At 37.7% G+C, this 12,399-nt stretch overlaps 1 protein-coding gene across 1 annotated transcript in view; it reads left to right on the forward strand.

The window, feature by feature from the left end:
- The window catches only part of CD2AP (CD2 associated protein), a 151,829-nt gene that overhangs the window by 16,101 nt on the left and 123,329 nt on the right, over positions 1 to 12,399 (forward strand). The window contains exon 2 of the mRNA XM_007972322.3: positions 8,787 to 8,947. Coding sequence (XP_007970513.2) covers positions 8,787 to 8,947 — 161 coding nt within the window. The remainder of the gene's footprint in view (positions 1 to 8,786; positions 8,948 to 12,399) is intronic.

A 12,399-nucleotide genomic window follows, 5' to 3' on the forward strand; every position in this document is an offset into this window, starting at 1 on the left:
TGCAGCTCTTTCAGCTGTAAATGCTGGAGCCTCATTGATATGGTGGTAGCATGTGGGAGAGGGGAAATATACTATAATCTTAATTAAATTAAATTTCTGTTTTTTTAGTAGATCAATATCCTGGAGCTGTGGAGCGGACTAGTATCAGGGAAATTCCCATTCCTAGGTGGTATAAAGCCCCTGACAGTCTTTCCCCTGGAGTGTAGGCCTTTGTTGCAGAGAATACTCAGGTTGTATTTCACAGTGATTACTTTTTTTTTCCTCCTTGCCAGAACTATAAGGCGATTTTTCTTGGCTCTTTACTGTTAGAATGTGGCAGTACCATAAAACCCACAAAAGTGTGGGGACTCCCCTATAGGACAGCATTCCCTTAGGAGTTTCCCACTTTCATGCTATTCCACAGTCAACCTCCAGCAAGTCATCAAAATTACCACTTAAGTGTTTGTACTGGATTGAATTTTTGTCCCCAAAAAAGGTATGTCTGAGTCTTAACCCTTCATACGTGTAAATGTTACAAATTTACAAATAGTTGGCTGGGCATGGTGGCTCACGCCTGTTGTAATCTCAGTACTTTGGGAGGCCAAATGGGAGGATCACTTGAGCCCAGGAGTTTGAGACAAGTCTGGGCAATATAATGAGACTATATCTCTACAGAAAAATTTCAAAAAATTAGCCAGGCATGTTGGTGCATCCCTATAGTCCCGGCTACTTAGGAGATTGAAGTGGGAGGATCACTTGAACCTGGGAGGTGGAGGTTGCAGTGAACTGAAATTACTCTACTGCACTCCAGCCTGGGTGACAGAGTAAGACTTTGCGTCAAAAAGAAGAGAGAGAAATAGTCTTTTCAGATGTGATTAAGGATTCAGAGATGAATAAATTCTTAATAAATTGAATGATCAGTGTCCTTGGAAAAGAGTAGGGAGAGGGTGAGATTTGAGATGGAGACATAGCAGTGGAACGGTCATGTCAAGATGGAGGTAGAGGTTGGAATTATGTAAGCAAAGGAATGCTAAAAATTGCTGGCAGCCACCAGAAGCCAGATAGAGGCATGGAGTGATTCTTCAGAGTCTCCAGAAAGAACTAACCCTGCTGATACCTTGATTTTGCCCTCTCGCCTCCCGAAAGAGGAGAATAAATTTCTCTTCTTTCAAGCTACCCACTTTGTGGTGGTTTGTTAGAACTGCTCTAGGAGACTAATGGTGTTCCTGCTAATTTATGGCTCCAGCAGCTTCTGCTCTAGGTAATAAATAGAGCTCATCCATGACTCTCTGGCTTTACCTGCTTCCTCTCCATATGTTTAGGTGGTAGTTTGCTCTGTGTCCTCAATTTTCTAATGGATCCGAGGAAATTAATTGATTTTCAGTTGGTTTAGCCTTTTTCTTGTCAGGGTGGGAGTGATAACTTTAAAGCCTTTTACTTGTTGGAGCTGAAACTGCCAGTCGAGTATTTTAAAAATTTGTTTGTTCTTTCTCCGCATGATTTTTGGCATTTTTATGCTTTTTCTGTTATTTTAGTGATCACTACATGCATTCTCAACTTATACAAATCTGATGTTAATAACTTTACTCTGTTATACCATACAAGGATCTTGGAACAGTTTTAACTCCCAACTTTGTTACTTTGTTATTTTAATCTTTCTGTATTTTTAATTTCCTATATGATGTTACCGTTTTTATTCATTCAGTGTTTGTATACCTGTATACTTACTGTTTCTTTTGTTTTTGCTTTCCTTTCTACATTGCTGATACTTCATATTGAATCTTTTTTCTTTCCTTTGCTCTTCTCAGAGAACATCCGTCAGAGTTTTCTTTTTGTGTAGCAAAGTCCCACTTCTGGTTTGTCAGAAGTGTCTTTATTTTTCCTTCGTTTTTTAAGGGTATTTTCTCGGGTATAGAGAGTTTAAGATTTGTAGGTGTTTTCTTTCCACACATTTAAAATACTAATCTACCTTCTGGCTTCACCCATTAGTCTAAATGTTGCTTCTCTGATAACCTTTGTTTAAGATTTTCTTTCCTCTTTGTCTTTCACTTTTTGCAGTTTAATATTACAAACTTAATTGTGAATAAGTTTAAAAGAACAGGAAATTTAACCCTATTTACCGTATGGCATTTTCTCTAAGGGAAGTAAAATAGATTTTCTTTGACTCAATGAACTTCTTAATTATCACACATGTATGCAGTTATGTGGTGCTATAAACATTTTTGCTGTAATGTTGAACAAACCACTTTAATATTTACTGCTTAAAAATCTTATCAAAGTAATTCTGCACATGATACACAAATACAAAAAATATTAAATGACTTAACAAACACTATTTTCTTGCCTCATTGTTCTCTGCTCCTATTCTCATTCTCCATAGGGAAAACACTGTCTAAATCTATCTGTTTTAATGTTTTGGCTTTCGTATTTCTAAATAATTAGTTTCTGTTGTTGATTTTGGTTTATTTTTAACTTGAAAATATTTAGCTTATTTACAATCTCACGTTTTCTCTTTATCCGAACATAGTAAGGGTTTATACTTTTATTTCTTTTTCTAGCAACTAATAGAGTATTTGTGGACTTAGCACTTTGTATGATAATGATATTCATCCCTTTATTCTTTCCTTTACCAACCTCCCTCTTTCAGTTCTTTTTCAGAATTATTATCCTTTATAATATCAAGGCTGTTAACATTTATATTTTGTTCTACAGCCATAATTTGGTCCTTTTGTTTTGCTATACAATAATTGTCAAAGTTAAAATAATTACTTTCACATTATTATGACCATGTAGTGTTTTTTTTTTTTTACTGTGAAGCCAAGTAGTACATATAATAATTATATTTTTCCTTTCTCCTTTTTTGTTTCCTTTCCTTTTCCTTTTCTTTTTTGCTTTACTTTCTTTCCTTTTCTTCCTTTTTTTCCCTTTCCTTTCCCTTTTCCCTTTCACTTTCCCCTTTCCTTTTTTCCTTCCCTTACCCTTCCCCATCGCCTTCCCTTTTTCCTTTCCTTTCTCTCCTTCCTGTCTTGCTCTGTTGCCCAAATTGGAGTGCCGTGATGTGATCTCTGCTCATTGCACCCTCCACTTTCTGGGCTCAAGCCATTCTGTCACTCAAGCCATCCTCTCACTTCAGCTTCCCCGGTAACTGGGACTATAGGCACGTTATCACCACACCTGACTACATTTTTTTGGTATTTTTTTGTAGAGATGGGGGTTGCCATGTTGCCCAGGCTGGTCTTGAACTCCTGGGATCAAGGGATCCACCCACCTCAACCTCCCAAAGTATTGGGATTGCAGGTGTGAGCTGCAACTGCACCTGGCCAATTGCATTTTCAGCATTGTACAGGTCTTTGCCTTTCCAAAAGTTTCTAATCATCTTTAGTTTTTTTTGTCCTTAACTGACTTTCCTGTCTCTCTGAGTTCCAGATTTATAAGGATAGCATACAATTTCAAAGTTTGTACCCCATGCTGCTTTTCTGTCAGATACTTCCTAGAACTTTGTGTCTCCTGTTTAGTATAGACTGTTTGTTCCTTAGATTTGTTGCACAGCTGCAAGTTTAGTGCTTATTTTATTCTGAGGTTGGTGCTACTATTGCTTGGATTTCATGTCTTCCTCTGTTTTGGTTCATATTTTAAACCAAATAAATATGGATATTTGGTTTAAATATTTGCTGGATATTTGCTGGATAACATTATGTAATTTCATATGTGGGAGTTAATTTTCTTTATTGTTGAATGTGTGAAAATGTTATATCCTATGCTTGCCTGCTGGTTTGGCAGAGTATACAATACTTCAATACTTCAGTGACTTTTAATTTTTCTTTTTCTAGAATCCAGTATTGCCAATGAGAAGTGTTCCAAAATGATTCTTAATCTTTTGTAGATGAAATTTTTATTTCCTGTCAGAGAGCTTTCTAGGATCTGTTTATTGTTATTATGAAATTTCACTGAGTATGAGTATGTTTTAAAATTTGTTCATTTCATTGGATTCCCTCAGACCTGTTTCCGTTTGAAGATTGTTTTAGGATTATTTTCTTGTGTTATTTCATGGTTAATTCCCCATTTTTTTCTCTTTCTTGAATTTCTGTTAATTGGATGTTAGATTGATTGTGCCTTTTCCTTGTTTTCATCTTTTTCTTTGTGCCTTTGTTTTACCTGTTTTGGAACATTTTCTTGGATTTGTCTCCACGTCTTCAAAAAACAGTAAGATATTTTGTAAGACATAAACTTTAAAAACTTTAAAATTTTCTCACTTCTTAAAGCATTCTGTCCTTTTAGAAACTTTACATCTCTTGAGGATATACATTTGTGCATGTATTTTAACTTTTTAATTTTGAAGTAATCACGAAGTTGTAGAAATGTTAGATGTATAGCACAAATAATTTTTTTCCTGACTGATATCTTTCATACAAGTATTTTTGTGTATTTTTTAATAAACCAGGACCATATCACAATACAACCATAACATTTAAGAAATTAATATTGATTTGTAATCTCTATGGACTCATGGCTTATTTTATTCAGTGGGGTATATTCTTTTAATTTCATTATTTTGATGCTCGAAATGGCCTGATTTGGCCAGTAAGGACCCTTTTGATATCACTTCTGTGGGTCAGTTCGATACCATTTCATTTTTTTGACAACTTCCTTACTTTCTGGCGCAACAAAATGTTCCAGGCTAATCTTATACTTTTCCTGCTTAGCCTTGAAATTGGCCATTTTCCTAAAGAGTCCTGATTCCTTTTAGTAGTAGGTGGTGTTTATGAAGTCTTGGCATTTGGTTTGCTCATTACCATTGGAATGTTGCTGGTTTCAGATCCATTCGTTGGACAGAGCTAGGGTGTATGTGTATATGTGTGTGTGTTGATTATATGTGTATCTGTATATATGTACATGTATACATATATTTGTATCTGTTTATTTCTCCATGTTATGTATTGAAAACTGTTAAGTTCATGCTGATACTGCTCATTACAATTCAATATCACAGGATTGAAAGTAGCTTTTTCCATATATGTTTGTAACTCCTTTCCCTGACATAGAGAAACTTAGCTTCCATTATCCTTGAAATATTTAAAATTTGATTAGTCTCCCTGCATGTAACCATTCTCCCATCTCTGTTGTTACTCCCCACCCTTGCTTACCCTTTCTCCAAGTAGTTTTTCAGTTTATGATGGGTCTTTCATGATCAACTATTGTCTGCTCGTAAGATTAAATAATAAATGGATAAAAAGCTAATTGGGAACTCTGTTTATGTGGGTAGGAGTTAAGAGTTTTGTTGTTGTTGTTTTTGAGACAGAGTCTTGCTCTGTCGCAATGGCGTGACCTCGGCTCACTGCAGCCTCTGCCTCCCGGGTTCAAGCCATTCTTCTCCCTCAGCCTCCTGAGTTGCTGGGATTACAGGCTCCTGCCACTATACCCGGCTAATTTTTGTGTTTTTAGTAGAGACTGAGTTTCACCATATTGGCCAGGCTGGTCTCGAACTCCTGACCTCGGGTGATCTGCCCACCTCAGCCTCCCAAAGTGCTGGGATTACAGGCCTGAGCCACTGCCCCTGCAGATGTTAAGAATTTTATTTTGGAATTAGCGAGTCAGGAACTGCCCATTGCTTTGGAGGCCTCTGAATTTCTCAGTATTCATTGCTCTGAGAAACCAGCATTCATCCATAGTAGCTATACTAGTTTCCCTAAACTATTTTTTATTTTTATTTTGTAGATTAACCCTTCAGTTTTTTGCTTTGGAAGGAAAATGCCATACTATTTAGCATTTTATCTCATTGAATTATTGTGGTTGATATAGAGATTGAGTAATTTCCCTTATTTTAGCCCCGCATGCATTTCATGTGAGCCTATGTTTTCTGAATTTCTGGTGTTTTTGAGGTCTACAGAGCAGTTTGGTATTTCATTTATAGCTCTCTTAAGTTCTCTAGGCTTCCTCTTCTTGGCTTTATCAGCTGTGCGTCCACTTTCAGACGTTTGTTAACGTTTCTTGCCGGGTCCATTAAATCATGTTGGGATGTTTTCAGCTGCAAATAGAAATCCTGTCTAAAAAGTTAAGAAACTACTTCATGTAATGAATCTGAAGGTATTATAGTTAAAGGTGGTTAATCTAGCAGTTTGATGAATCCAGCAAAGATGCAGGTCATTTTCATCTTTTTTCTCTTCTATGTTAATCAGGTATCTGCTATTCTTCTCGTCTCAAGTGGTTATAGCAATTGTGGGTATCAAATTCTCATTAAAGAACATCCAAAGTCTACAGGAGGCCATTCCTTCCTTGTTTTTTTTGAGATGGAGTCTCGCTCTGTCACCCAAGCTGCTGTGCAGTGGCGCGATCTCGACTCACACCCTCCGCCGGGTTCACGCCATTCTCCTGCCTCAGCCTCCTGATAGCTGAGACTACAGGTGCCCACCACCACACCCAGCTAATTTTTTATGTTTTTAGTAGAGATGGGATTTCACCGTGTTAGCCAGGTTGATCTTGATCTCTTGACCTTGTGATCTGCCTGCCTCGGCCTCCCAAAGTGCTGGGATTACAGGCATGAGCCACCGAGTCTAGCCTGTATTTTGTTTTTAAAGTCAAATAAAACCTTCCCAGAAGAAAGTTAGAATTCATTCTTCTTGGCTGGTCATGGTTGCTCACGCCCGTAATCCTAGCACTTCGGGAGGGTGAGGTGGGAGGATCGCTTGAGCCCAGGAGTTTGAGACCAGGCTGAGCAATATAAATATAGCCAGACCCCCATCTCTATTAAAAAAATAAAAATGAAAAGAATTCATTCATCCCATGCTTATTTGAAAACCATTCACTGTGTATATTTAATTGTATGTGATTAAGGTTGCTATACGTAGACTATCTCTAGACCTTTGCCTCTTTGGAAATTAGGTATGCTGACACTTACTCAACTGTAGTTGGCATTTAAACACAAGATTTTTCAGCTGACCTGATTGTACTTAGTGTCTGAGCAGTACATACCTAGACTAGTGAATATGTAACCCGCTGGGGCTGAGAGAATCTTCGCCTGTAAAATACAGGGTCTCAAAATACTGAACAAAATTAAGGTTCTATGAGAAAGGAAGGAGGGGAATGGGCAATGTGTGGGAATGGCTCTTGATTTAACAAACGACAGTGTCTGACCATACTCACTTTCCTTTTTTTTTTGGTGTTTGTGGTTGTGATTGTTGTGGTGGTTGGTGTGTGTGTGTGTATTTTCTTTTTAATCAGTCTTGTAAGGAAGAAAAGATGAATGGGGATATGGCTAGTCTGCCATCTTGAGCAGGAAAGCTGTTAATGCTTTTTAAAAATTGAACCTTGTAAAATACTAAAAATACGCTTACGTGATCCTGTAATCTAAAATCCTGTTATTAAAAGAGGTAAATTAAATATATATTAATCTTCACTTTAGAGTTTGTTTTCTGTTTTTACATACAGTAGTAACACAAACTTAGTAGTTTAGAACTATATGTATTTATTAGCTAATAGTTTTTGTGGTTTAAGAGTCTGGGCATGGCCAGCTGGGTCCTCTTCTAGGTTGCACTGAAGATGTTGGCCAGGGTTGGGTTCACATTTGGGGCTCTACTGGGGAAGGGTCTGCTTCCAAGCTCATGTGTTCGTTCCTATCATTCATTTACTTTTGGGTTGTGGGAGTAAGGGCCTCAGTTTCCTGATGTCAGTCAGAGACCTCCTTAAGTTGCTTGCTTGTGGCCCTCTCTGTAGATTAGCTTACAGCATAGCAGCTTGTGTCTTGAAAGCCAGCAAGGGAAAAAGTCTCCTATTAAGATATGCATTACAGCCTTAGGTAATTACATACAAATCATTGTCTTTGTCATCATCTTTTTTTTTTTGTTTTTTTTGTTTTTGAGTCTGTTGCCCAGGCTAGGCTCACTGATGCCTCGACCTCCTGGGGTCAAGCAGTGCTCCCAAGTAGCTGGGACTACAGGCGCACACTACCATGTCTGGCTAGTTTTTGCATTTTTGTAGAGACGGGGTTTTGTTGTGTTGCCCAGGCTGGTCTCGAACTCCTGAGGTTTTTTTTGTTTTTTTCTTGAGACTGAGTCTCGCTCTTGTCGCCAGCCTGGAGCGCAGTGGCGCATTCTCAGCTCACTGCAACTTCTGCCTCCCAGGTTCAAGCGATTCTTCTACTTCAGCCTCCTGAGTAGCTCGGATAACAGGTGCCCACCACCACACCTGGCTAATTTTTGTATTTTTAGTAGAGACGGGATTTCACCAAGTTGGCCAGGATGGTCTCCATCTCTTGACCTCGTGATCCACCCGCCTCAACCTCCCAAAGTTCTGGGATTACAGGTGTGAGCCACTGCACCCGGCCCGAACTCCTGAGTTTAAGTGATCTGTCTGCCTCGACCTCCCAAAGTGCTGGGATTACAGGTGTGAGACATTATGCCCTGCTGTCATATTCTGTTGGTTAGAGGTCAATCACAGGTCACATTGGCAGTCAAAGAGAGAGAATTACATAAGGACATGAATACGAGGAAGTGGGGATCATGGAGACCACCTCAGACTCTGTCTGCTACAAAGGATATGTATGTGATTGTAAGAGTGTCTGATGGCATGAATTATGCATTATTTTTCTTTTGAGGCTCCCACTTAATAGCAGTATTGTACTCTATACTAAGGTATTCAAGAAATTTGCTGATGTAGCCAAATATTTAAAGTAATTGAAACAAGCCTTGCTGATGTCTTTGTGGTATTAAATATTGTTGCTAAATAGATTCCATAGTTATAAGTTTATTAATATAGTTTATAGTATTTTGTGAATTAGATTTTAGACATTTCGTTTTTCCCCCCTTTTTTAGTTGACTATATTGTGGAGTATGACTATGATGCTGTACATGACGATGAATTAACTATTCGAGTTGGAGAAATCATCAGGAATGTGAAAAAACTACAGGAGGAAGGATGGCTAGAAGGAGAACTAAATGGGAGAAGAGGAATGTTCCCTGATAATTTTGTTAAGGTAAGTATTTTCAGTTAAATTTCTAGCTGTTGCTTCATAAGATTTAATCTTTAAATGTTAAGAAGTGGATATACTTTTAAAATTAAAATGTTTTAGGTAAATGTTTTCTTTGTAACATTTGAGAAAATACAGTCCAAGTACCTCTATAATGGATATCATTGTTGCTCTGTGTCCTAGTGGATAGTAATGCTCTATGTATATGTTTGTGTATATATGCTTGTATATGGTTGTGTGTATCTACCTGGTTACTGATTGTTTTAAAATAAATAATAGCTTTCATTTGGGTGGCACTTAGTAATTTATAAAGCAGGCTTGCTGTATATATTCTCATTTCAGCCTGTAGTATTCTTACGAAATAGTTATGACAGATAGTAGCCCCATTTTAAATATCTGGGTTTTTAGATTGAGAGGTTAAGTAATTTTATCTACTGTTGGTTAGCTAAGACAGCAGACTTTGAACTGAAGTCTGGGACAGTTACCTCACTGGTCTTCTCATTGTTTTTTGTTGCTTTTCTGACAACAAAATGCATTTGGTTATACTTTTTGTATTTCAGCATTGTAGCAGTTGTCAGCCAAACTGTCTTCTTCAACTACTACCGAACATTCATTTTTTAGTAAATATTCTAGTCATTTCTGCCAGAAAACAATCTTTAGGACTCTTATCAATTACAAACTTATAAAATTCTCAGTAGTTTAGGAAGAAAAAAAAGAGTAAAGAGTATCTGTATATTTACGTATCAGTTATAATTGTCTTGTTTTCTGTGTATTAGTTTTCTTTCTTTTTTTTTAAATTTTTTTACAAAAGAAAGATTTATTGGACTTACAGTTCCACATAGCTAGGAAGGCCTCACAATCATGGTGGAAGGCATGGAGGAACGAGTCACATCGTACATGGATGGTGGCAGGCAATGAGAGAGTTATTTTGTGCAGAGAAACTCCTCCTTACGGAACTATCTGATCTTGTGAGACTTATTCATTATCTTGAGAACAGCATAGGAAAGACCTGCCTCTGTGATTCAGTTACCTCCCACTGGGTCCCTCACACAACATGTGGAAATTCAAGATGAGATTTGTGGGGAAATAGCCGAACTATATCAGATGGTCTCACAAAGATTTCTTAAAATTGTAGTCATAGCATGATTTTGATGATTCAATTCAAATTTTTTTTTTTTTTTAATTATACTTTAAGTTCTAGGGTACATGTGTACAACGTGCAGGTTTGTTACATATGTATACATGTGCCATGTTGGTGTGCTACACCCATTAACTCATCATTTACATTAGGTATATCTCCTAATGCTATCCCTCCCCTCTACCCGCTCCCCACAATAGGACCCAGTGTGTGATGCTCCCTTTCCTGTGTCCAAGTGATCTCATTGTTCAGTTCCCACCTATGAGTGAGAACATGCGGTATTTGGTTTTCTGTTCTTGCAATAGTTTGCTGAGAACGATGGTTTCCAGCTGCATCCATGTCCCTACAAAGGACACGAACTCATCCTTTTTTATGGCTGCATAGTATTCCATGGTGTATATGTGCCACATTTTCTTAATCCAGTCTGCCACTGATGGACATTTGGGTTGATTCCAAGTCTTTGCTATTGTGAATAGTGCCACAATAAACATACGTGTGCATGTGTCTTTATAGCAGCATGACTTATAATCCTTTGGGTATATCCCCAGTAATAGGATGGCTGGGTGAAATGGTATTTCTAGTTCTAGATCCTTGAGGAATCGCCACACTGTTTTCCACAATGGTTGAACTAGTTTACAGTCCCACCAACAGTGTAAAAGTGTTCCTATTTCTCCACATCCTCTCCAGCACCTGTTGTTTCCTGATTTTTTTAATGATTGCCATTCTAACTGGTGTGAGATGGTGTGGTTTTGATTGGCATTTCTCTGATGGCAAGTGATGATGAGCATTTTTTCATGTGTCTGTTGGTTGAATGTCTTCTTTTGAGAAATGTCTGTTCATATCCTTTGCTCACTTTTTGATGGTTTTTTTTTTCCTTGTAAATTTGATTGAGTTCTTTATAAGTTCTAGATATTAGCCCTTTGTCAGATGAGTAGATTGCAAAAATTTTCTCCCATTGTGTAGGTTGCCTGTTCACTCTGATGGTAGTTTCTTTTGCTGTGCAGAAGTTCTTTAGTTTAATTAGATCCCATTTGTCAATTTGGGCTTTTGTTGCTGTTGCTTTTGGTGTTTTAGACATGAAGTCCTTGCCCATGCCTATGTCCTGAATGGTATTACCTAGGTTTTCTTCTAGGGTTTTTATGGTATTAGGTCTAACATTTAAGTCTCTAATCCGTCTTGAATTAATTTTCGTATAAGGAGTAAGGAAAGGATCCAGTTTCAGCTTTCTACTTATGGCTAGCCAATTTTCCCAGCACCATTTATTAAATAGGGAATCCTTTCCCCATTTCTTGTTTTTGTCAGGTTTGTCAAAGATCAGATGGCTGTAGATGTGTGGTATTATTTCTGAGGGCTCTGTTCTGTTCCATTGGTCTATATCTCTGTTTTGGTACCAGTACCATGCTGTTTTGGTTACTGTAGCCTTGTAGTATAGTTTGAAGTCAGGTAGCGTGATGCCTCCAGCTTTGTTCTTTTAGCTTAGGATTGTCTTGGCAATGTGGGGTCTTTTTTGGTTCTATATGAACTTTAAAGCAGTTTTTTCCAATTCTGTGAAGAAAGTCATTGGTAGCTTAATGGGGATGGCGTTGAATCTATAAACTACCTTGGGCAGTATGGCCATTTTCACAGTATGATTCTTCCTATCCATGAGCATGGTATGTTCTTCCATTTGTTTGTGTCCTCTTTGATTTCACTGAGCAGTGGTTTGTAGTTCTCCTTGAAGAGGTCCTTTACATCCCTTGTAAGTTGGATTCCTAGGTATTTTATTCTCTTTGAAGCTATTGTGAATGGGAATTCATTCATGATTTGGCTCTCTGTTTGTCTGTTACTGGTGTATAAGAATGCTTGTGATTTTTGCACATTGATTTTGTATCCTGAGACTTTGCTGAAGTTGCTTATCAGCTTAAAGAGATTTTGGGCTGAGACAATGGGGTTTTCTAAATATACAATCATGTCATCTGCAAACAGGGACAATTTGACTTCTTCTTTTCCTAACTGAATACCGTTTATTTCTTTGTCTTGCCTGATTGCCCTAGCCAGAACTTCCAACACTGTGTTGAATAGGAGTGGTGAGAGAGGGCATCCCTGTCTTGTGCCAGTTTTCAAAGGGAATGCTTCCAGTTTTTGCCCATTCAGTATGATATTGGCTGTGGGTTTGTCATAAATAGTTCTTATTATTTTGAGATATATTCCATCAATACCGAATTTATTGAGAGTTTTTAGCATGAAGGGCTGTTGAATTTTGTCAAAGGCCTTTTCTGCATCTATTGAGATAATTACGTGGTTTTTGTCTTTGATTCTGTTTATATGCTGGATTATGTTT

This window comes from Chlorocebus sabaeus, chromosome 17 (assembly GCF_047675955.1).
Source record: "Chlorocebus sabaeus isolate Y175 chromosome 17, mChlSab1.0.hap1, whole genome shotgun sequence".
NCBI classification, from domain to species: Eukaryota; Metazoa; Chordata; class Mammalia; order Primates; family Cercopithecidae; genus Chlorocebus; species Chlorocebus sabaeus.